Raw genomic sequence first — 26,039 nt, forward strand, 5'->3', positions numbered from 1 at the left:
CCAAGGTTACAGGTTCGATTCCCGTATGGGACAGCTGCATATTCCTGAATTGCAGGGGGTTGGACTAGATGATCCTCAGGGACCCTTCCAACTCTACAATTCTATGAAAACAACTGAAAACAACTGTTCAAAACTCTCTTAGATGAATTTTACAGTGCTGTCTTTGTTTTTCATGCACTGGCAATATGCAGCATTTGCCTGACGCTAGACTAGCTTCTGTTAATGTAAACTCACAGCTCAGTGGAAGAGCACATGGTTTGCAAAAATAGGAGGTTGACACTTCAGTCTTTAATCATTCTGGTTAAAAAGATCTCAGGCAGCCATGCTGGGAAAGTCCTCTGCTAGAGGCCCTAGAGAATCATTAGCCATGGGAATAGACAAAAATGGTTTAGATGCATCAAATGGTCTGATTCAGTATATAGCTCCATCTGTTGGATTACACCAACTTTAAAAGAAGATTAAACAAATTCATGGAGGATAAGGCTATCAATGGCTAATAGTCACAATGGCTATGTCCTACTTTCATTGTTAGAAGCATTAATCTTCTGAATACCAGTTTCTGGGAAGTACTTCTGGAAGAGTACTTTTGTGCTCATGCCCAGCTCACATGCTTTCCCAGGCATCTGGATGGCCACTGTGAGAACAGGATGCTAGACTAGATAGGTCACTGGAGGGGCAGGCTCTTCTTAACATTTATGTACACAGAATTTTGTCAGGCACCAATGGTGCAAAATGAGTTACAATGCAAATACTTTTGGTCATGTCAAAATAGTGGCCAATAACAAATTTTCAGCACTTCTAACCCATGAGCGTCAAGAAGATGTCCTCTGATTTAACAATTCAATATTATTTATGCAAACTGGATGCATCAGGTATTCTTGTTTTAGTCTCCTAGCAGCCTCCCTGCCTTTCTGCCAATATATACCTCTCTAGAGTTTACACAATTTGCAGATATAACATTCAATCTAAAGAGACAGATAACCGATATACACAATGATAAATATTGACAGCCAGGTGGTACTTGCTAATTAATTTGAAGCAGAATTAAACATTGGCGGGTGCAGTTTTTCCTTTAAATACTGAACATATTTCACTTTTAATGAGCTTTGTATAGTGTTAAGGGTTGGAGTAGCTGTTTTTATTTTGCCTTAAGGCTCCTTTCCTGCTCTGGCACAATAACCAGTGCTGTTCAGGTTGGCCATCCTTGTTGCTTTGTTGTTCATGGATATGCAGATGACGTTCATCATAAGGAACGGTAGTTAGTTTAAAATGAAAAGTGGAAGCTTCTGACCACCTCTTCGTGAGCATGAAAGATGAGGAGAGGAGAAGGGACATGCCTAAGCACAAGGTTCTCGATGGCTTATTCTGAAGAGTGGGAAACAAGCTTCCTCCAAGCTTTTGTGTGAAAAGTGTGACTCTGCGAGAAGCTAGATAGCTGTGCCGCTGCTAACTGTGCCCCCTGCCCAGGAAGTGCAAAGAAATCTTTGTATACACAAAGGATAGTCTTGCTCTGATTCTAGTTATAAAAAAGCTTTAAAAAAACTCAGAGACATTCTGACTGACACTCATGTAAGAGAGCTAGCATTCTTTTCTGTACAATGAAAAGAAGAAATCTAGCAATGTATTTTCTACAGCAACTTCTTTTTCAATAATGGTGTAGTGCAGATAGGAGGAGAAAATGTCTCATTAAAATTTAAAGGGTATGCTCTTAGCTACCAAGCAGCAAGCTGTGCTTTTAAGTGGTTTGATAAGAACGACAATATTTAATGTAGGAACATTTGACAGACACTGAATACAGTAGTACTCAGTGTATTTGATTGCTGGGGGGTGTTTGGTTGTGTTGAGCAGGTGATGAAAACTTTCTGATGGAGACACCCAAAAAGGGAAAATAATCTGATTTAATACGCTTTCATCTCAGTAAGAAGAAACATCAGGTATTGCTAGAGACATCTCAGTTCAGGTCTCTCACCTGTCAAGGTTGACTGTGGGCTGATGAGAAATTAGCACGTGGGTATGGGTGAGCAATTCCCCGTTCCGTGGAGATTCTGGCACACACTGAACCTGAGAACCCATCGCAGGGCTTAATGGAGTGCTCACAGCTAGAGAAAGGGGGGAAAGTTTTCCACATCACTTTTGACAGAAAAGGGTGCATTTACTTCAATCCATGTACATGCTCAGAACAGATAAGGCAGCGGGTAACAGGAGAGGAACAATTATGAGGAGGGATGAAAACTCCTCCAGAAACAACTCATAAAGTTCCTCCTACTGATGTGGATGACAAGCCACAAAATGACTATGACTATCTATGACAGAATAAACATGAACACGAGGAAGCCAATGTGCCAAATATGCACACAGAAAAATTAGATCTGAATAACCTGTTTGAGATACAAGCCGCTCATCTGGATCATCCTTAGTTGTACCAACAGACTTACTTTTTTCCTGTCTTAATTTCATAGCACATCCTTCTCAAACCCAGTGCCTTCCAGATGTTTTCGACTCCAGGCTCCCATCACCCCTGACCATTGGCTGGTTGGGGCTGATGGGAGTTGGGAGACCAAAACATCTGGAGAGTTCCTGGTTGGGAAAGGTTATCTTAGCATATCATATGCTCTGGGCTTAAAGCAAAGACAGAAATAGAGGGTTCTGCATCCAATTAAGCTCTGCAAACAACTTGGTTTCCCTCTTGGTGTTAGGAAAACCTCTAATATCTAATTAGTAACAACATCATGGCTTGACAAAACAATCTAGCAAGAAATCTCTCCTTTTGCACCTCTTTTGTTTAGAAATTGTAACAGATAATTTATGCCCTTCCAATTTCATGTTTTAAAAAATGCAAATAAAAGTAATTTATGACAGTAGCATAATTACACTTGAAATCAGTGACCCTGCCATGGCCATAGATCATGTGCAGCTGGAAAGACTGATGATTTTGCCCATACTGATTAAAACTGACCCCCAACTGACTAATTATTTAAAGCTTTGGTTGATTAATCTGGCAATTAAACTAATAAAAGCTTGTATTCCTAATTATATATTTAATTGCACACTGATAATTATATATTTAATTGCACACATAATTATGTTTGTAGCAGACTATCATGTGCTTTCACATGCTTTGATTCATCATTGACTTTTCATTAAATATATTTGGACTGCTAGCTTTTAAAATTCTCTCCTACTCAAGTCATGCTGTGAATAATAATCATTTTAGAACGAAAGTAGATGCGGATCACGAAAGTAATACCTGTTTCCTTTGCTATCTCCCCATTTTGCTGCTCATTTGATTTCTGTAAAATAAATCATTTTTAAAAAATAAAAAAGTTAGAAGGTCCACTGACAGATAATAATAATAATAATAATAATAATAATAATAATAATACATTTTATTTATATCCTGCCCTCCCCAGCCGAAGCTGGGCTCAGGGCGGCTAACAACAATACAACAGTACAACAGTACAACACAACACAACACTCTAAAATCATTCATTATAAAATTAATTCAAATCAAACCAATGGCAACCGTTGGGCCAGAGCTCCGCAAAGAGCTCCGCAAAGATAATGTATCTATATATGAAGGTAGGAATGTTTTCTACAAAGAGAGGATGAAGTGAAGTATCTACCTTCTCTGCAGCCTCTGTTCTCCTAGTTCTTTTCATAATTTCCTCAAGACGCTGCAAAGAAAATAAAAATACTCTTTACTGTGGTTAGTCTTTAACTACGTGCTGTGAACACATTGTGAACTCTCTTTTTAATGTATGTGTTCCTATACCAGATATGGGGAACCAATGGCTCTTCAAATGCTGGTGAACTACAGCTCCCATCAACCAGGACAACTGGGAAAACTGGCTGGGGCTGATGGGAGTGGGAGTTCGAACAGCATCTGGAGGGCTACAGGTTCATAGTACTGAATCAGAAACTGGTACTTACTACAGACATGCCAATGTTGCCACTTCTTTTTCTTCCTATTGTTGTGGAATTAAGTGCCCTGACACTGATTTCCTGAAATGAGCTGTTTTTATCTCAAGAACCCAGCAGCAGGATAAAAAGGTACAGGTAAAGGTAAAGGACCCCTGGATAGCTAAGTCCAGTCAAAGGTGACTATGGGGTTGCGGCGCTCATCTCACTTCAAGCTGAGGGAGCTGGTGTTTGTGCATAGACAGCTTTCTGGGTCATGTGGCCAGCAGGACTAAACTGCTTCTGGCGCAACAGAAGCCAGAGCACACAGAAACGCCGTTTACCTTCCCACCGCAGTGGTACCTATTTATCTACTTGCACTGGTGTGCTTTTGAACTGCTAGGTTGACAGGAGCTGGGACAGAGCAACAGGAGCTCACCCTGTTGTACAGATTCAAACTGCTGACCTTCCGATCAGCAAGACCAAGAGGCTCAGTGGTTTAGACCACAGCACCACCCGCTCCCAACAGGGGGAGATGGCGGCAGTGGGAGGAAGATAGTGAACAAGCTGCCTCCTTGCATGCTCCCCCTCCTGGTTCCCTCCTCTCATGCTCCAGTCCCCCTTGCTACCATGTCCTCCTCTGCCATTTCCCCGTCCCCCTGAGACAGAAACATTCTCAAGAGACTTATTCTCCAACAGGCAGGATGGAAGGGGGAGGTGGCAGTGACGGATTGGCCGGGTAGCATGTATCACAATCCAGTTTCTTTTTAACAGGCACCATCACACTATAAGCAGCAAGTTCAAAGCACATTCACAGCACTCACTGCAAAGCTTGTTTTGGGGGTATCCCTCCATGCAAATGGGTGGAATGGAAGAGGCCACCCCTGCTGCCACACTGTACATGTTGGACTAACAAATATGAAGAGGAGCCTCGTCGTATATGCATAGATCAGGGATGGAAAAACTGTAGCCTGAGGGCCACCTGTGGGTCTTGGCCTAGTTTAATGTGGGACGCATAGAAGGGGAAATAGGGTGATAGAGGGGAAATGGGGAGGCAGAAACAAGGAAAGAAGGAAGGAAGGAAGGAAGGAAGGAAGGGGGTGCCCATTTCTGGTTTTGGCCCCACCCACCTCCAGCATGTGGCCCCCAACAGATTATCCCTGATAGAATGTGGCCCTTAACAAAAAAAGATATCCCCAGAAGTATAGGTCCTCCCTGTGATTTGCAACTCTGATTGTGCAGGGTTCTAAATCAGAGGGATAATTTGTGCACGTGCAGCATGGACACATGCAGGGTGCAGGGCCAGAAGAGGCCCTCTTGTAAAGGAAGGTCCCCGGAAAATGGCTGGAGTGTCTTCTATTAGGAAATCTGGCACTCAAGCTCAACCACCGCCCACCCACAAGGCTAAATTGCAGGAAATTCCAATGGCCACCTGCCCTAATGGGAAGGTTCCAGCCACACACAAGATCCTGTTCCACATGCCCATGTGCCTTCCTGTTACCTTCTTCCTTTCCAAGCGCTCTTGTTCTTCTCTCTGGAAATGCTTTTCACGCTCTAACCGAATCTGCTCTTCTCGTAACCGAGCCTCTTCTTCCTTCTAAATGCCAGCACAGCAAAGGAAAACATGGATTAACTCATCCATCAACAAACATTTGCTTATCTGCTCATCGAGTTTTTAACTAAGCTGACGGTTCACTTCCGTGTCTGCAATCCCACAAGCAGGCACCAAGAGGCTGTGTCAGTACAACAGTGTTTGCATCATAGATCTTTTCTATTTCCATACTGAAATCAGCTTCTAATAGATTTCATAAGCAGCTTACAATTGGGCCGGGGGGTGGAGGGGAGGGTGCTGCTGCTCACAAAAGAACCTCACTGGATGTGCAATCTCATTACTTCTCTGTATTTCAATCACAGTGCTTTCCAAATTAAAATGTGGGCTTCTAAATTCAACACTGTGCTTCTATACAGCCCCCTCCAAAAATTAAAATGCCAATGTTCCTGTTTAAAAGATCATTAGTTTTCCTGGGAGTACATAATTCTTACATCCATGCTTACTCTTGATGTCTGTATTTATCACCAAGTACCCCCTTTTCTCTGTACATGGATGATATGTTGGGAGGATACATTGAAAACTGTGTTTAGGGGCCGAACTATACAAGATGCTAAGTGCATCTTTGTACTGAACATGCAGGTTTTAATAAATTGCACTATCTTGTGGGGGCAGTGTCTGATAATGAGTGGAATCAGAGCAGGTGCAAAGGGGGAGCTTAACCCTTTCCTCTCCTGCTGTAACCCTGAGAGGAATTCCTCCTTCTGAAGGTGCTATTTGCCCTGGGAGTTGCAGGGGTGGGGCGGGGCACAGAAAGATTTTTTAGAAAAGGGATTTCCCCTCGCATGTTCAAAGCAGAAATGTACTGCATGATATGGATGTGACTCAGTCTGGATTTAACCCTGTATTAGTCCCACTGGTTTCAATGGGTCTTCTCTAAATGCTACTAAATCTGGATCCAACCTTATATTCCAAGTTAAAGATGGAGAACTGGAACAGGGAAAAGGCTAGTTTTGATCTCACTAGAAGCAGACTATTTCAACAAAACCACTAAAGCAAAAATATGAAACCCAGCATGAACCAGGAGAAACATGTTGTATTCCTAGCAGAGCCTAATTTGAGTGTCTGCTGCCTCCTCCCACATTCCATCTTATGACTGTGACTAACTGGCTTCTAACATCAGCCAACTTTTTCGCCTCCCCCACCCCTCACTTGGTTTACCATCTCATCTGAGAACTCTGGAAAACTCAAAAGTTTCTACACTATTTTGTGACGTTTTGGTTGGCCTAATTAAAGTATTGCCCTAAGGTGGCAATGCTTATTGTCCAAAGTGGCTACATTTGTTTTGTGCAGGAATGCAGGGTGCCTAAATGTAGACCAGTGTGGTGCTGTGGGATGTTAGGTTTGGACACATGAGGTGGTACGACTTGTGTGTCTAAACCAGGAATTCTCTAGGGTGATAAGGATGTCTTCTCTTCCCTTCATTTCTTAATTTCATCTTGAGAGTTTCCACCAGTTCAGAAAGTCACATAAGCATCCTTTAGCTATCTCTGCAATACACCCTGATAAAAATGTGAAAATCCTCTTTAATTTCTAAAACCTGCTTCTGAAGGTGTTCCATTTCCTCTCGTTCTTTCTTTTCTTTTTCTTCCGCCAGGCGGCACAACTGCTCCTCTTCTTCCTGCTTATGTTCTGCCTCTTTCTGCTTCCTCTCTGCTTCCTGTTTCTGAGCCTCCTCCTCTCGGCGAGCTCTTTCTTCCGCTATCCTCTGGGCCAGCTCCTCCTTCTTTTGTCTATGAGCATCAAGAATGAGCCTCAGAAGAATGTACAGTAGGGGAGAAACAAGCGGCAGACAGCAGCAGTTCATAACACAAAAAGTAAAAAGAAGAGTTTTCCTTCTCTGGAAACACATTCTTTGGGTGGACACCATTAGTAAGGGCCAAATCATACTTCTCTCTGGCCTGTGCCAATTCAGAGTGCAGGGGGCAACACAAGCTGGGAGCCTATTGTGTGAGGGTTTACCAAAGTTAGAACTCCCCTTCCATGCATTCTGCAAAGGTGAATTTAGGGGATCACGACTGGCTCCCCTGCACAAGGCATGGCGGTGGGGGTGCCTTCCTGCTTCCTTCCCAAAGCCTGGTAAGCACTGGGCTTTGGGAAGAGCTGAGAGGGCTCTGACAAGGTCCTAGAATCCTCCTGCCTTCTTCCCAAAGCCTAGTTAGCACTTGGGCAGCTTAGGGAAGAAGACAGAACCTTGCCCAGAGCCTTGTGCCTCCTTCCCAAACCCAGTGCTTCTCTTACTCGCCTTTGGGAAGTGGCTTTGGACCGAAGGGTGTCAAATTTTGGCCTCAGACAGGGCACCACATTACCCTGCATTCTGTTCTCATTATGGCTGGGAAATACTTGGTTTTTAACATCATAATATGTATCACCAACTAAACATTGTGATATACCCATATATCATGATTTCTGAAATAAGGTGGAACTATGTAGATGCAAACAGCAGGGCTGGGCAATATCTGGTTTTCAACACTGTGATTTGGGGGGCTATGACTCATGCAAAGAAATGTTAAGCTGTGCTAAAAGGGCATCTTCTACATCTCTTCTAAATGTTGAGATTGTCACCTTTCAGTCTCTTCCCTCTCTCTTCTTTCCTGTTCTTCCCGCTCTCGTTGTTCCCGGGCCAGCCTTCTTTTTTCGCTAAGCAACCTGGTTGCTTCTTCTGGGTCTGTTGTCCCCGCAGAAGGCTTGCTACAGATAGGAGGTGGTGAAGCAACTGAAGGAGCAGAGGGCAAAACTGGAGCAGGAACTGAAACAGTAAGAAAGGAATATTCAGCAATGCATATTCTGTGTACCTGGACATCCTAGCATCTTGGTGGTATTAGAGGTGAGAGGCGGAGAGGGGGAGAGAGGGAGAGAGAGAGAGAGAGAGAGAGAGAGAGAAAGAAAGAAAGAAAGAAAGAAAGAAAGAAAGAAAGAAAGAAAGAAATTAAATAAAAAGCATCTCTAAGTGGTTTAAGAAAAACAGCATAAAATATTCATTAAAACAGTGGTAAAACAGACTTTGAAAGCAGTACACACAGTCCAATTATCAAAATCTAGAGAAATCCACAGCTAAAAAAGCACAAATACACTTATTAAAATTACATGTCCGGGTAGAGTTGCCTAAACAAAAAAGTTTTTATCAGGTGTCAAAAATCAGGAAACATTTATGCAACTTCTGTAACTAGGAGGAAATTTTAAATTGCCAAGGCAGGGTCTGCTAGCTGATGTTGAGAAAAGGAGGTAGGCAGAAGCTGCCCAGAGTTGCAGTGTAATAATAACAACAACAACAACAACAACAACAACAACAACAACAACAACAACAATAATAAATGAGTGGTGAGAGAGGAGGGGGAGGGAGAAGCAGCAGCCCCTCCCTGCTTGCTCCCTCAGGTCCAGAGGGTGGGTGAATTAATGAGTGAACAAGATGACAGTGGCAACAGTGGTGAGGAGGGGAAGAACATGGCAGCAATGGTAGTGCTAAGGCTTAGGCAGCTAAGGTAGTGCTAAGGCAGCTAAGGTAGTGCTAAGGCTAAGCCCATTAAAGCAAGGGTTGCCCTCACCAAGGAGGAGGCCACTGTGGGTTTTCTTGCCTGACGGCTCTCCAAAATTTGGAGTCTCAACAAAGACAATGAATGTGAAGCATTTTGAAATCATTAAACTTGGAGGCCTGCCACAACTCCCCCCACTGGCTTTAGCAAATCAAAATGGCACCCAAATGCTACCTGTTTGGAAGATGGGCCAGGGTAGTTAGGAGCACATTGGAATGCTAATAAGTCAAGTCTTACTTTGTGTGGTCTCTGTTTTACAAGGGAGTGCTTCTTGGTTTGTAACCACTGTGGGACTGATGGTTGCTTTCGCATGGTCTGTCTTTTCTTCAGTGGTCTTCTCAGACTCCCGCTGTATTTCTTTTTTCACATTTTCCACCTTGCGGTCATTTTTGGTGGGTCGGATGTTGCCAGGGGAGGGAGGGCGTTGTTGAGCGGAAGAGATTCTGGATGATCCATGTGCTGAAACCACCTTTTTGGGTGTTCCAGGCAAGAAAGGTAAAGACCTAGAGGCATGCCTGTTGGAGCCATAAAGGAACAGTAACAGCAACATTAATAGCTGATAACTTATCTTCAAGACTAGCAAGAACAGAACTAAATACAGATAAGCATTTAGCTGTGAACAGTCATGAAGAATACTGCAATCATGCTGAGAAGCTTTCCCTTTTTTCTTGCCAATGGGTAAAGATTATGCTGGCACCATGGAAACAGGATTGCCTTCACTAGATGTAGAACAGTAGAACAATGGGTTATTGTAACTCTGGGACTTTCCATGCAAAAGGTCCTAGGTTCAATCATTGGCATCTCCAGAGAGAGCTGAATCTGAAACCCTGGAGAGCAGCTGCCAATCAATGGAGACAGTAACGAACGAGGTGGACCACTGATCTGACTCAGTATAAAGCATCTCCCTGTGTTCTGCTATCTTCTTCCGTGTCTTGCAAAGGTCAAAAGTCTGCCTCAACCGAGAGTTCTCTAATATGAGAAACTCCCTGTGGCCCAGAACCAAGCACTTCTGTAAACAGCATACCAAAGAGGCATTTTTCAAAAAAGCAGCCTTTCCAATGTCTCACAGCAAAGCACTTGGAACTAAAGACCACTCTCAAGAGCAATCTGTGATATAGCAAGGGCTGTTCAGAGTGGGGGTGGGAAGTTACAAACCCCACTGGACATAACAAAACATGCAACAGCAACATGCATCAGCAGCAACAACAACAACCCTGATGTGTGTAAATGAACTCTTTGGATCCTGAGCAGTGTGTGTGTGTGTGTGTGTGTGTGTGTGTTTATTTATTTGTTTATAAATAAATAAATAAATAAATAAATAAATAAATAAAAGTATCTGTACACTGCCATAAAAGGATTACTATACTGCCATATCATTAAACATCAGGGTGGTTCTTCAAACATTTGTTAGCTGTACAATGGTCCTAGAGTGCAAAACAAGGCAGATGAGTAGTGGCCATTTTCTTAGCTACAAGGTAGCTATCATGTGGTGTGAAATGCCTTACTCTCTGTACTTTCATACAGATGTCAGCTGCATGTTTAGCAGGCTGTGGGAAGCATGTCCACTTTAGCTTGCGCATGCATGATCGTCCTCTGCATACATCAGAGACAGAGTGTCCCAGTCTGGTGTGATATCACAGTCTGTTCCAATATTCTCCAGGGTCAAGTGGTTAAAGAAGGCCTTCCTGATAATCCAGAGGTGAGTGGGTGGAAAATCAGAGTAGGGCCACTCCTCTAACAGTTGCACTTTCTTTCCATTTCTATGTACATTCTATTTTTCCAGCAAATGCTGGCTGAAAACAGCACTTAAAGCGATTCACAGGCGGCCAGCCAATTACTTACCAAGCAGCTGATTTGCTTCTGAAGGTAGCAGGTGAACGTGATCTTTTTTTGCCAGATGGGTTAGACAACGAAAGGACCTTTTCCTTTTCTTTTCTGCTCATCTAAAATTTGACAAAGAGGTTCAATCAGCCACATCACCATGTGATTCAATAAGCAGTACTTTGCACATTGTGCATGGGAAAAGAGATAGTACACAAAGAAAGGCTGCCTTTACTATTAAATTTGATAGTATCTGGTGTTTGGAAATAAGCATTTGCTTATTGGGGGAAAAACCTCAGCTGTTTAAAACTTCATATTCCATTAATCATCTTGTTGTCTACCAAACCCATATTCTGTGATGAAAGCAGAGTGTGTAGTCTATCATTTCTGTAGCTTCGCTTCACCACAGCTATAAGCCTATTCATAACTAATGAGCTTACTTACCCCTGCTGAATGTGTAGTCCTCCTACGTCTAACATCAGGTGTCGTGCCAAAGAGTTTTGCTCTGTCTGCTGGATTCCGACAGCTTACGGCCTTGAAGGAGAGAGGGCTGATGGGGCTGCAAGATGCTGAACGAGGACAAATGGGGATGACTAGGGTATGGGAGGTTTTTTTATGTTAAAAAATTACATAATATATACAAAACCAAAAAGGTAAAAGGAAAGTCAAGAGAAGGAGACAGGAACAGGAAGAAGGAATGAATGAAGGAGGAAGAAAGGAAATAAGATATTAATACAGAGAGAAAAAGAGACGCGCTCAAACTAGAAAGATCATGTGATCATCCTTGGATACCTTCAGAGACATTAAAATGGGAATAGGCCAAGTGTTTCACCACCAAGGTTACACTACTGAATTAGACTTTGTTTCTTGGATTTTTAAATACTATACCAGCGTGTGGGTTTGTTTTTGGGGGTGGAAGTGGGGTGTCGAGTCTCAATGCATAGACTAGAAAGTTTAAGGACAAGGCAAATACAGATAACTTTTTCTTGTATGGATAAGGCAAACACTGCTTGGCTTTATAACATATTTCTCTCTATGGAAAGATATGGATTGCCTATCTACCGTCTACCCTAAATGTTTTTACTGTATGTATGCCTTAATCTTCCTCTGAAAAGCCAATGGTCCTCAGCTAGAATAAATATTTCAAATTCTATTCTCCCATGCCTGCTAGACTCCTTTTTTTGAAATGAAGTTGTAAGCACCAGGGAATACTTAGATATTCATAAGAGGTTGTAATATGGCTGCGGGAGCAAGTTCCTGCTAATGGAGAAATGCCACATTCTGCTGGCAACTGGAACCTTTTAAAGAAAAGTCAAGTTAATTCCATCTATGGACGAATCAACTATACATTATGAACCTTGGACAAACATCATTTTAAAACAGGCTTGCAGAGATATACAGTGGTACCTCGTGTTATGTACTTAATCTGTTCCGGAGGTCTGTTAGTAACAGGAAACTGCTCATAACATGAGGCGCGCTTTCTCTAATGGCGCCTCCAGCTGCTGCCGTGCCGCCGGAGTGTGACTTCCGCTCGCATCCTGGGGCAAAGGTCGCAACAAGGGGCATCTACTTCTGGGTTAGCGGAGCATGTAACCCACAGCATTCGTAAGGAGGATGGTATGTAACATGAGGTACCACTGTAGTAGCAGTAGTAGTAGTAGTAGTAGTAGTAGTAGTAGTAGTAGAAGAAGAAGAAGAAGAAGAAGAAGAAGAAGAAGAAGAAGAAGAAACACAACTGAATAGAGGAATTAGTTCTATAATGTTTTTCATTTTACCTGCATCTCCTGACAAGGTGGCTGCACTTTTACTTCTGGCCAAGAATGAATGTGTTGGTGTCAGTAGTCTGCTAACAACGCTGCTTTCCCATGGACTTAGCTGCAGGCGTCGAGCTGAGTGTCACCATATAAGCAAGATGTTAGATCACATGCCTTCCATAGATGAGCAGGTACCCTACAAAGAGGCTATAAACCACTGCCCCCTGGCAAGAATATTTTTATGACAAACATTAAACAGCTACAGACTCCTCACTCCATTTACTTTTTATAGTATTATTTCTATTTCACTTTTTATTGTCAACACACCTTTTCAAGAAATTGTTGACATATATCACAGTGCTCTGATGAGCAATAGATGTTCTGTTACTCCTAACCAGAATATATGTATTTCAATGTGAAGCATATAGAGTGGCTTATTGTAAAAGGTTTTAAAAAAATTATTGCCATGCACCATCACTACCGTTGCTCATGTCTTTTATTTATCAGCTCTCACAAAGAAAACATTTACCATGGCCTGTTTCACTCACTCCAAGAAGCTTTGAAATGCAACTGCCTCCATTTCTGTTGCTTCTTGCAATGTGCAAAAGGAAAACACATGGGAGATGCACATGTTCTACATGCATTGCATGATTTTCCACACGAAGGAGATGCACATGCTTCCTTTCAATCTGCAACAAGTAGTGGCAGAAAGTGTGAAAGCTTGCCCAATAAGCTTCATCAATCTGCTTCTCGCCTAACACAGGGTTTCATGACACACTAGAATTGCTTCAAAGTCCATTTTTCAGATGGTTATGTCACGCTTTTCACATACATGGAGAAACAATTCTTCCAATGTGGGGAAAGAAGTAATCTCTTCTGAAACTGGTATGCATTCACAGAGAAACAGACAGATAAAAGCATTATATAAGTGGATCCAGATTAAGTTAGCTATACACAGGTCTGATTGAAACCAAGGGGACAATTTAATCACAACTTAACTTCAGTAGCCCTTGTTTCCAAGTGCAACTTAGACTTCATCTAACCCTGAAGCACAAATCACATCTCAAACTTTTCCTGGAAGGAACTTGAATGCTCCTTCTAATTTAATTTTATCACCCCGGGAAAAATGGAGTTGCAGAAGAAAAATTTTCTCACATTCATAGTAGGCTGCCTGCATAAATGCTCTTACATAATAAACTGCTGCAAAAGAGGTTTTTCGTTAATAGAACCATGTCCAGACAGATTACATAAAGTACAAAATATACTATGTATGCCCCCATTAAGGCACATCTGTGGCCATTAAAACTTGAATCTTAAAAATGCAGGGGGGGGGGAGGCATTGCAGTAAAATCTTGAGGAACATCATTTGCATTATTTCCCCCCAATGAGCTGTTCCGGGCACCACTTTTCTCTGCCTACTATGAAAGTCAGCAGATTTCATTCTCCGCCACTTCGTACACACACATTCGCTTCAATAAACTGTTCACTAGCAAAGTACAAGTTCATGGGAGGGAAAATAATTGAAAGATTCAAGGAAGAAACATTGTTGAGTACTATTGCTCTTGCTGCCCTTTCATTTCCCTGCCTCCTGCTTCTTCTGTATCAGCACCTTGAAACTTAAGATAGAAACACATGCTTGGAGGCAAACTGTGGGCTTGGAACCTTGCATTTTCCCTTTAACATGAATGCATGGGTGAAACTGAGTGTGGGGGAGCATTTTACCCTCTCAAGACTTTTCTCTCAAGTCAGACTCTGAAACTGGAAGTAGGGGGGAAAAGGAGGGGGGATTTGCAAGTCATAATCAGTAGGCATGGGAAGAATTAAATATCTTTCTCCCATACAAATTTTCCTTGGAAAACCTGAGTGCAATAGGTTACTGAACTGATTATTTTCTAATCATTTGTTTCTCCCAGTTCTGCAGTGGTTCAATATTGAGAAATAATAAAAGTAGAGTCAGCACTGTTATCTATTAGCAACTAGAAAAAGTTGTAAAAGCTAATTGCCAAGTTAACAACATAATGCATTTGTACCACACCACCCCCAAATTTTGTACCAGAAAAGCAAAACAAACTGCACAACTTCACTTGCTATCATGAACGTTTTACATGCTTCTGTAAAATTTGCTATCAATACAGTTCTAGGCCAAAATTAGAGGCCGGTGTGTGGTGGTGGGCTATGCACATGTATCTCTTCTGTGCATGCAGGTCCTTATGTACTAAGAGGAAGGTGCATGGCGGTAACACCCTCCTGTCATTGTTGGTGCTTTCCCCCTGCCAGCAATGTAATGCCAGAGAAGAGAAGTTGTAGAACATCGCAGCTTCTTCCCAAGATCAGAAATATCACAACATCCAGTTCCTCCAGTACTGGTGAGTAATAACATAAGCATGTTGGACAGGAAGAGTAACGTACAAACTGGGTCAGAGCTTCCATGCCTAGAACAGGTTAGACAGAATTGAATCTAAAGTTTTGCAGAAATAGGTTCTGAATATATGTGGTGACAGAACACACACAAATGCTGTATATGTCTAGGAGAAAAGTGGTAGGATATTACAAAGTTATATGTTGATGGATGAAATTAACAAGCCCATTTGCCCCATATCTAAACAATTTTAATTGTTAGCTTCTACCAGCTGAAGATCAAAAAAGAGAAAAGCAGAGATATTTTTCCACTGGGAAATCAAAGTGAAACTATTTGGAAGGTGAACAATTTTGACTCCAAAGCACTGTAACAAAAAGGAAGAAAAGTTCAAATGCATTGTGGTACTTTCTCCTAAGCATAGCCATGAAGAGGTTTCAGTGGGAATCAGTTAAATTTAGCCCCATGTAGGCACTATGAAAAAGGGAAGGACACTTAGCTAAGTGTTGTATAATTTCTTCAGAAAAATGAGGTCTTGAGATCCCGTTTAGTTTTCATTGACCCAAGGGGTCATGCTAGAACAATTAAGAGTAATTCTCTTGGGTTGGCTTATCAAACAGCTGTGCAATAAAGTAAAATAAAAATGTATCCATTTTTTCCTATCAAATAGAAAATTTACTTATGTCAGAAATCTAAACCCAATACATTGCTTAAAGTGGGAAAGTATTTTATCGTCCTCAGGATATTTAGTGAATATATGTTCATAACAGATTAGATTTTAGAAAGGAAATTGCACTTTGTTATTGCTATACTACAACTACGCCATTTACTGTTAAAATTGGTCTAAACAGGTAAATGAAAGAAATGGGCTAAATGTAACTCTGGAATGGAACTTTTTAAAAACATCAGTGACTATTCAGATTTTGTAAACAGCACCAGAATATTTATGAACTCAGGATTCAGGTCTAACTGAAATGTGTGATACATCCCCAGTAAAAGGTTTTGAACATCTATTTTATGCTTTAGAGCAAAAAGACGGAGCAATTTGATTCATTTATTTTTTACCCATCTGAATTATGCGCACTGTGGAAGCCAACAGTAAAGCTAAGGGCCACCTTCTCCTTTACCTACTAGAAGCATAATTGAAAAATTAAATGCAAAATGCAATCGTGCAAAAGTATGCTAGCATTTTATATGTTTAACAACCAGTTTTCTGAGCAATTAAAATAGCTGTACTCAATTTATTGTATGCATAAGAGACAATGTGTGATAGAGACAGAGTAGACCCACTGAAACGAGTAAGTCCAATTATTTCAATTGGTCCTTCTAAGTACAATTAACAATGGATAAATTTGTGTAACATGGAAACTGCTACATATACAGAGCATATGAAACTGCCTTGTACTGAACCCATCTGTCTCTATTAGCTCATCTAGCTAAATATTTTCAGCCAGGGTTTCAGATAGGAGTCTTACCAAGCCCTACCTGGAATGCAGGTATTGCCCCAGGGACCCTGTGCATGCAAAGCTTGTGGCCTGTCACTGAGGGGTAGTCCTTCTGTGTGGTGTTACCTTAATGCATCCATTAGTGGAAAACTACTTAGGGTGCTCCAAATGGATGGTGGGTATAGACAACTATTTACTTGGAAAGGTGTCACCAAAGAGCTAAATGGCAAGGACAAATTTGCCACTTTCAGTAGTTCCTATTTGGTGTTGCTGGACAAAAGCTCAAATGGCCTCTTTGATATGACTTATATCAGGTTGCAGAACCTGTGCTTTCAAAGAACTTTGGGCTTTGCAGACAGTACAATTTATGTTGATCTCAATACGATCTCACCTCCTGGACAGGCACAGATTACACTATGTGTGGGGTGGGTTTCTGGAGAGCCGATGTGCTGAGTCCACCCACGCAATCTAAAAACAAAGCCAGTTTGGCTACAGTCCTGGAGTTGGTTCAGAGAGCTATTTTTCATTTTCTGTACAATATGTTTTTTCTACTAATCCTGTTGTGAAATCATCATGGAGCTAAGTAAGTGGAGCGGGTGTGTGTATGAGATCCAAAAACTAGTACTATTTATTATGCATAGGGAATTTACTTCTGAGTAAACATCCATAGGATAGGACTTCAAGTTCCCCTCATATTTTGAGCTGGGAGTCTTTGTTGGGTGAAGGATCTGTAGAGAAAAGTTTAATAAAATGTCCTAGCTTTATAGCCATGCTTTTGCACATCACAGCTTAGCTCCTGAAACTGACCTAGCTAAGGGCCATCTGGAGACTAATTTGTGAGGCAACACCATTTTGGGGAGCAAGGGTGGGGAACTGCTGGCTCTCCAGGTGTTCCTTGACCACAACTCCCAACATCCCTGAGCACTGACGTACGATAACATCTGGTGGGCCACAGGAATCAGGTTTTCGTTCTACACCATAGATGCCACACAGCCACAAGAGCAGAGGACAAAGGGTGCACACATAAAAATACAGCAGAGCGCACATAAAAACACAGTAGATACACACACAAACAGAAAATGTGGCTCGATAGACTTTTTCTTCCCCTCACATAATACCAGAATGAAGGATCAGCCAATGAAACTGAATGATGCGAGGATTCAGGACAGACAAAAGCAATTACTTTTTCACAGAGCACATACTTAAATATGGAAGGCACTGCTGGAAGACATGACGGTCACCGACTTGCATGGTTTAAAAAAGGCATTGGACAAATTCATGGATGAAAGTATCCATGGCTACTAGTTACAATGGCTGTGTACCTCCTCCAGTACTGGGGGGAGTATGCCTCTGAACATCACCTGCTGAAGCTCATAGGCAAGCTTGCTCCTGTTGTACTCATGCACTGCTTGTGGGCTACCAACAGCCATCTGGTATGCCACTGTGAGCAGCAGCATACCGGACTAGTGTCGGCCTGGTCCAGCCAGGCTCTTCTTGTGTTAGAATAATAGAATTGTAGAGCTGGAAGGGGCCACAAGGGTCATCCATTCCAACCCCCTGTAATGCAGGAATCTTTTGCCCAACGTGGGGCTCAAACCTACGACCCTGAGATTAAGAGTCTCATGCTCTACCAACTTAGTAGCAGATGTGGTGGCAAATAGGAAAAAACTGGAATTCTTTTGTATAGCTCTGCCAGCCATACATTTGTGTAATGGAGGGGGAGAAGATAGATGACAATCTGACCCTTTAGGGGGAATACATAATTGATAGTCCTTAAAATTGCATTTAATTCTTCGGCTATCTCAAAAGATACTCGTGTTTAAAAGGCAAATATGACACTTGGCTCCAATTCATATTTAAAGCCATGATCCAAAAATGCAATTTAGGACTACAGAAGAGCTTTTACATACATAGTTTTCCTCCACTTAATACCAGTATCACATCATGTCATGTCAGAAGGAAAACTGCTTTTGAGACTCAGATTCAAAGGCGGCTTGTCAAGTAGTGCACAAGGATGCAGCAATGGGAGGGGGGGTGGAGAGTTAGCTCTCACAGTGGTCCAGCTCACTGCTCTAGATCAGAAATGGGGAACCTCAGGCGTTGTGGCCAAATACAGCTCTCTAGACCAGGCATTGGCAAACTCGGCCCTCCAGATGTTTTGGGACTACAACTCCCATGATCCCTAGCTAACGGGATGAGTGATCAGGGATGATGGGAACTGTAGTCCCAAAACATCTGGAGGGCCGAGTTTGCCTACGCCTGCTCTAGACTTCTCTACCTCGCCCATGGAATCCTCCACAGGCCGCACCCCTTTCTAGCTCTGCTTGGACCCTGATAGTTTTTGCCAGGATGGAATGTGTCCTTGAACTCTGATAGATCCAAGATAGAGAGAGGTATATGAGACAAACTAGCTGTACTACTGTACATAGAGGGGGAAATACATCTGAGACTCCACCCACTTTTGCTTCTGGCTCCACCCACCACTGGTATAGTTCCTGTCAAAGCATTCTCAAAGGCAATGCCACCAGGGCTATGAGAGCTATAATCTCTGATAATATGAAGAAACCTAGCTGGTAAAACTCTTAATGACACCACTTCAGAACCCTTTCATGTTCCAACAACTAAAGCTGGGAATCTAAAGGACCAAGTTTGGTAGGACAAGAGTCAACTTTGAAAATCACTCTGCATTTTCACAGCAAAACTAGGTTTCCACATTCATTTAAATGTTACATGAACACTTCTGCCTGAACATACAGAAGTCTAAATTGTCATGGAATGGATGTACTGGGGAACTGGGAAAGTAAGTTTAAGGAGAGCACTTTTCAGGAGCAAAACACATGCGATTACAACCACTCCTTTCAAAGCTCAATTCGTGATTTGAAAATGGGCACACTTATCTACAAACACCACTTGCAATTAATAGGAAGTGTGTATCTGTTTTCTGGCTTCCAATACATTTTATAATAAATCTTAAACAAACTTTTTTTTAAGAGAAGAGTTAACTTTTTGGGGGGAGGGGATCTTTGAAAGTTTCTGTGCATTAATATAGAAAAGAAATAAACCATTTTTCTTGTGTAAGAACAATTTCTTGAGAAATTGTACTTTGCTACCTAAAAGGTTGTTACAGCCAGATCATTCACTCTTTGACAATGTTTCAAAGCTACAGCATATGAACTGTCAGCTTGGCATACAACACAGCATGGGGACACATATATCGCCATACATGCAGAAAAGCACACACAAATACTGAAAGCAAACCCCACAGATTGCAAAGACATAATCAGAACAATCCTACGCATGTTTACCCAAAGCAAGTCCCATTGAATTTAATGGTACTTACTCCCAGGTAAGGGTGTATAGGATTGCAAGCTGGGTTTACCAACCATATGAGACCTTCCAACCAGTTTCACAATACTGTCTTAAAATAATTGATAACCTTTTAAAAATATATATATAAATAAATATCAATCAAAAAATGAGTATCTGCAACAAACCAGATTACAACACTCTGGATATTTTTGGTTAACACTGAGATAGTATATTTCATCTATCGGTTTCTAAGCAACGAACATATGAGACAGACCCCATTTTTTGTTCTATGTCCAATAAAACATTAAAATGAAAGAAGCATCTCATTTAGATGAACACCCCCCACCTCCGGCCGAAAGACTGAAATATGATTTGGAATAAAGCTTATCTTTCAAATCAAGTCACTGTGTAAGATCACAGAGTCACTGAATATCCAGTTTCTTACCCAACTTAAGCCAGTTATCTGAATGCCCTGGAGAAATTCAATAACTTGTTTTTAAGTGGTTAAAAAAATATAAAATGACCAAATGAGTATGGTCTAGTGGTGATGTTCAAAAAATTAAAATGGATTCCATGCAGTATGGAGAGATAGATGAGTTGGTTCTTTAGTTTTCAATTCATTTACTAAAAAACCTGACAGAAGCACTGCTTTTAGCACTTGCTAAGTGTACTGATTCAGGCAAGTTTCAATATTTCAGATATGTGGTAGTTTTTTTCTTTCCAAAACATGGTCTTGTGTTGGAAGCTTTTTTCTTTCCTCTTTGCAATGTAAATAAAGTGCCTTTAATAGTTGCTGAGGTTTTACAGAACATTTTAGCTCTTTCCTTTCAGTTGTTCCTTTTAAAAAAACTGTACCTCTGTCTGGAGAATTTAGTAATGTTGCAGATGAGGAGGAGAGTCGCTTGTTAATGACTGGATCAACATGTTTCGAAAGGTTCATTGTTGAAACAGATCGCCTGTCTGGATCTAAAACAAATGGAAATAATGCTAATTGACAGCCCACATGCAGAAATGCAACTTCCTAGTCCTCTAGAGGGAAAAGTATACCAGAGTAATAGGTTTTCTTCCTATCAAATGGCACCTTTAACAAACAGGAAGGACTTTCAGGGGACTTTGTAGGTGACTCAAAGACTGGGCACAAAATGATATAATGTCAGGTTGCCACCATTATTCATTCAGCCAAACAAACAGCATTTTAACGAGACAAATCTGAATGAAATGGCAATAAATAAACACAATGAGATTTCCATGTCCATCTCATTGTGCTTACAATAAAGGTGATGCAGTAAGCCTGGAGGAAATATGGGGAAAGCATTGACATGCCTACCCATATTTGGGCTTTATAAAAACAAATCTGTTTAAAAAGAGCATTTGGCTACTACGTTCTGGTTTGCATGAACAAACCTTGGCTACAGCTCATGGTTAAGGAGGAGGAGGTTTTAACCACAGGCCCTGATTCAGACAATAGACTAAGTGTAAGCTTGGTGTAGCCCAGCATGTAGTAGGAGCAAAAAAAAGAAGACATAGCAGAGGCAAAGGGGCTGCAAGCTTCTTTCCAGGTGCCTGAATTTTCAGTCTCGGTAAGCCACATATTAGCTTATGTGTCATGCAAACCAGAAGGAAGTAAGTCTTTTGACCAGGATGCTTCAGAATCATGAGCACCTGTATTATTAAGATGAGACAGGAGTGAATACAGCCAGCACACCATGCCAAGAAAGGAGACCAAAGAAGGGGACGAAAAGTTAGGCAGACTCGAAGTTCTAAGAATTCCTGTAAATAAATTATAGAGGATATAAAGCTGATTTAATTGACTTTTCTTCTTTTATTTATAAAAACTATTTATATACTGCTATATCATGCTAAATATCAATCCAGTTAACATATATATTTTTTTTAAAAAAATCTATAAGTATGTGAGAACTATTTGAGCAGAGGCTTGCACAAATCTATCCCTGTGCCCTGAAGCAAATAGGGATATCTGCCCATATTTGCTGTTTGTTTATTTTATGTGTGTTTCATACGTTAATGCGATTGTTTTATTTTATCATTGTCTGAAAAGGTGGGATATAAATTTAAATAACAAATATGTAATTTTGAGGGTTCTTCCCCCAAAGGGAAAAGTTGGTGTCACATACAATAGATGCCTTACCAAAAGCATCCATTATTGAATGGCCATTTGGACAAATGTCATACTATCCTAATCATTCCAGCCATTATACCAACACCTATATGCCGCTTTTTATTAGGACTTTTTTCATTGTCCATACCCACTTTTTCTTATCCTCTCCACCATTTACACTAGCATGATATACAATCCTAGCCATTTTGCAATCCTAGAGTGAAATTTCTCCTCCACCACCAGCCTTTTTTTAAGAAAAACAAAAGCAAAAAACAGGATAGGCCAAAAAAATCTGCAATTTTAATATTCTTTTTTCTATAGCAGAAGATAAGCAACTAGTAATGTGAGGAGAAAGCATGGGGGCTGGGAGGGGGGGATTGCGAAAAACTGTTGTGAGTGGTGAGAGAGGTTAGAAAAGAAAAATTAAGAAGTGCTAGGAGAGAGCACTGAAGCAGACATGACCAGAATGCCATCTGCCATGTTTGTTTGGATAGACAGAAACTGCATGTCTGGAGAGAGGGGAGGGAGGAGTGAATGGTAATCTGAAGGGCTATCTGCAGCACACATACTTTGTAATGGGGTTTATTTTACTTTCCTTAAATGCTGGCTTGGTTTGAGAATGCACTATCACGCTGCACCACCCTTCTCTTCCAATGCTGCAAAGTCAGCAGCTGTGCTATGCTGAGAACTTAACAGTTACTTCAAGAGCACGGAAAGGTAAGCGCACAGTTTAAAGGGATTTCAGTTGTAAATGAGAGGTGGGAAGTGGGGAGAAAGGATGATAAAAAAAAGAACTGAACAACTATATTCCCCCAAAAGGAATTTTGAAAATGTTGTTTGCTTCTGAAAGTAGTGGGGGGGGGAGAAGAGTCCAAATACTGTATATAAACAGAATCCCTTCAAAACTGTATGCTGTATTTTGAGAAGCTGTGCCACATTCTTTAAGTCACCCAATAATAGCTTGGTAAATGTGAAGAGGCAGGGGCTATCTATCAGCTCTAGTCTATGCGGCAAGTGTTAGGCATGCACTGTCTCTAACGAAAGATGGTTTAGTTACTGGTGTACTGGTCCTATTCTGAGGAGATAAGCTACTGGTGATAAATATAAAACCAACAAAATCACAGGGATTTATGTACCGGGTTTTCTAGCACCACCCAGAGGTCTGAAGTGGTACTCCAAGCCTGCTAAATCGAGAAAGGTGAATGATGATTCAACAAAATAACCTAGGGACAGAATGCAAGACAATGATTTTCAAAAGTAAAGAAAAATTTAAAAGGCAGCAAACAAGTTATAAAGAGAGAAGCAAAGAGAGTAAGTAGAACATTGTTATGGAAAAGCAACTGTTTATTGATTTTGCAACACAATGAAATTAGTAATAGGAAGTACTTGCTTTTGGTAAGCGCAGTGATACACATATTTATTTCATGATAAAGGCAGTAACACCCATTATTGAACTTGTGTAGAAGAAAGTATTCGATATATATGCAAATTCCTAATGTTAAAGCGTACTGGGCATCTCTTTAGAATTAAAGCCATCACATGACACCTGCATACACAGAATGCGCTTGGGGAAAATACTGCATGATTTATTTTGTACCTGATATTTTGTCAAACTGAATTTTTTCAGAGGAAAGGAGAAAACTACTTAAAAAGCTTTTCAATATTAATGAATATTAGTTATGCTGATGAGTGGACCCGCCACCCACCCACCCCAAGCACTGGCTTTTAAAGCAACAACAAAACAAACCCCCGCTTCCACTTTTTATAGAAGAATTCACATTGTTTCCCTAAAATACTCATATTAATAAAGTTCGGCAAGTACATGAGTTTTCAAAAGTTTGGCTTAGACCGAAAGACTGCTGGCACACACACACAAGGTCAGAGAAGAGACAGGCAGAGAGAGAGCGAAAGAGACAAACAAAGCAAATTAAGTGCAAATACAGATGGAGCGAAAAAGAGCAGTCAGTTCTTAAAGCATTAGTTCAATTTCTCATTTGTGAGCGCTTAGGCATAAAAGGCAAAAAGAGTGGACAAGCTTCCTCAATCACAGTCCATAAACCCATATTAGCACAAAGACAGGGAGCCAGGCTGAGACACCTAGTCTCATGTTTTACCTGTATTGTTAATGCTGCTGCTGTTATGAAGTGCACCTCCCCAGGACCACCTATTTTGCTTTTGTTTCGGTTTCTGGCTCCTCTCAATTGTGCGCCGCACGACCGCTTCATGGCGCTCCTAATAAGATAACACACAGCTAAATGTCTGAACAGATACAGCCATATTTTGACAACAACAATGCAATCAACAAGGGTACAATGCTTTCATCTTCAGGTGTGCCCAAAGAGCCACTCCGAATGAAGACATGCATGAACTACCAAGTACACCCATCCTGCTGTATGGGTGGTCATTGCTGCTCATTGATGCTCACAGACTTTTCCCACCTACCTGCAAGTCATTTATTTCTTAAATTCATATCCTGACCTTCCATCCAAAGGAGCCCAGGGCCTCAAACACACCAGCAATAAAACAATTAAAAAAATCTAAATGCATCTAAAACTGTATACACAATGGGAAGAATGCAGGAAGGAGCCCACACTGATGCTAGTGGCAAAAAAGTAAATGTGTTTTCACTGCTGAAGGTGGAAATTCAACTTCCCATAAGATCCCCCTAGGACAGTCCGCTTACCTTGTCCTCTTCTATCCGCTGTCGGCGTTTTTCCTCCACTGCAGCTCGCCTTCTCTCTTCTTTTAGTCTCTGCTCTTCTAATTTCTTTTTGCGCTCCTCTAGGTGTTTCTCATAATATTGCCTTGCTCTCTCTTCTTTTTCTACCCAGGCAGCTTCTCTTGCCGCTAAACAGCAACAAAGGAAATGTCACTTACAATGCTGTTTGCCTGGCAATATTCCCAGTTTGAACACCTTAACAGCACTCTAGCATCAAGGTCATTTCCCATTTTAGTTGCAATAAGGTTGGTTATTACAGTGGTACCTCGTGTTAAGAAGTTAATTTGTTCTGGAGGTCTGTTCTTAACCTGAAACTGTTCTTAACCTGAGGTACCACTTTAGCTAATGGGGCCTCCCACTGCTTTCGTGCGATTTCTGTTCTCATCCTGAAGCAAAGTTCTTAACCTGAGGTACTATTTCTGGGTTAGCGGAATCTGAAACCTGAAGCGTCTGTAACCCGAGGTACCACTGTACATTATTTTACCCATGACTAGAAATTCAATGATTGTTGATGTTTTGCTTCGATATAAATACCGTATTTTTCGCTCTATAACACGCACCTGACCATAACACGCACATCGTTTTTAGAGGAGGAAAACAAGGGAAAAAACATTCTGAATGAAACAGTGGATGTATCATTTTTGTGCTTCATGCTGTGGCCACAGACATGTGATCTGATGGTGAATTTGGGGTGACCCAATGCAAAAATCCTGAGAATTCCTGTGGATCCATGCTTTATAACCACGTTTTTGCACCATTGCAGCCCTAGGCAACAGTGTGTGCGTGATTTTTCTGGTGCAGGCTGTAGCCATGGACATGCTATGCGATCTGATGGTGAATTTGGGGTGACCCAATGCAAAAATCCTGAGAATTCCTGTGGATCCATGCTTTGTAACCACGTTTTTGCACCATTGCAGCCCCAGGCAACAGTGGGTGCGTGATTTTTTTGGTGCAGGCTGTAGCCATGGACATGCTATGTGATCTGATGGTGAATTTGGGGTGACCCAATGCAAAGATCCTGAGAATCCCTGTGGATCCATGCTTTGTAACCACATTTTTGCACCATTGCAGCCCCAGGCAACAGTGGGTGCGTGATTTTTTTTGGTGCAGGCTGTAGCCATGGACATGCTATGTGATCTGATGTGAATTTGGGGTGACCCAATGCAAAGATCCTGAGGATCCATGTGGATCCATGATTTTTAACCACGTTTTTGCACCATTGCAGCCCCAGGCAACAGTGGGTGCGTGATTTTTTTGGTGCAGGCTGTAGCCATGGACATGCTATGTGATCTGATGGTGAATTTGGGGTGACCCAATGCAAAGATCCTGAGGATCCATGTGGATCCATGCTTTTTAACCATGTTTTTGCACCATTGCAGCCCCAGGCAACAGTGGGTGCGTGATTTTGGGGGGGCAGGCTGTAGCCATGGACATGCTATGTGATCTGATGGTGAATTTGGGGTGACCCAATGCAAAG

The 26,039-nt window shown here is 41.5% G+C and overlaps 1 protein-coding gene across 10 annotated transcripts in view; it reads right to left on the reverse strand.

Moving 5' to 3' along the window:
- Window positions 1-26,039, reverse strand: part of MAP7 (microtubule associated protein 7) — a 114,077-nt gene that overhangs the window by 2,925 nt on the left and 85,113 nt on the right. For 4 of the 10 annotated variants that reach the window (XM_053382010.1, XM_053382009.1, XM_053382005.1 and 1 more), the window contains exons 4-16: window positions 24,527-24,690; window positions 23,958-24,075; window positions 20,580-20,690; window positions 12,636-12,749; window positions 11,305-11,453; window positions 10,882-10,982; window positions 9,277-9,554; window positions 8,072-8,255; window positions 7,047-7,239; window positions 5,399-5,494; window positions 3,624-3,674; window positions 3,248-3,290; window positions 1,970-2,099 (exon numbers count right to left, since the gene is read on the reverse strand). In XM_053382010.1, coding sequence (XP_053237985.1) covers window positions 1,970-2,099; window positions 3,248-3,290; window positions 3,624-3,674; window positions 5,399-5,494; window positions 7,047-7,239; window positions 8,072-8,255; window positions 9,277-9,554; window positions 10,882-10,982; window positions 11,305-11,453; window positions 12,636-12,749; window positions 20,580-20,690; window positions 23,958-24,075; window positions 24,527-24,690 — 1,732 coding nt within the window. The remainder of the gene's footprint in view (window positions 1-1,969; window positions 2,100-3,247; window positions 3,291-3,623; window positions 3,675-5,398; window positions 5,495-7,046; window positions 7,240-8,071; window positions 8,256-9,276; window positions 9,555-10,881; window positions 10,983-11,304; window positions 11,454-12,635; window positions 12,750-20,579; window positions 20,691-23,957; window positions 24,076-24,526; window positions 24,691-26,039) is intronic. The other 6 variants (XM_053382006.1, XM_053382008.1, XM_053382011.1 and 3 more) reach the window with 3 other exon arrangements.

The sequence above is a fragment of the Podarcis raffonei genome, chromosome 3 (genome assembly GCF_027172205.1).
Source record: "Podarcis raffonei isolate rPodRaf1 chromosome 3, rPodRaf1.pri, whole genome shotgun sequence".
Taxonomy (NCBI): domain Eukaryota; kingdom Metazoa; phylum Chordata; class Lepidosauria; order Squamata; family Lacertidae; genus Podarcis; species Podarcis raffonei.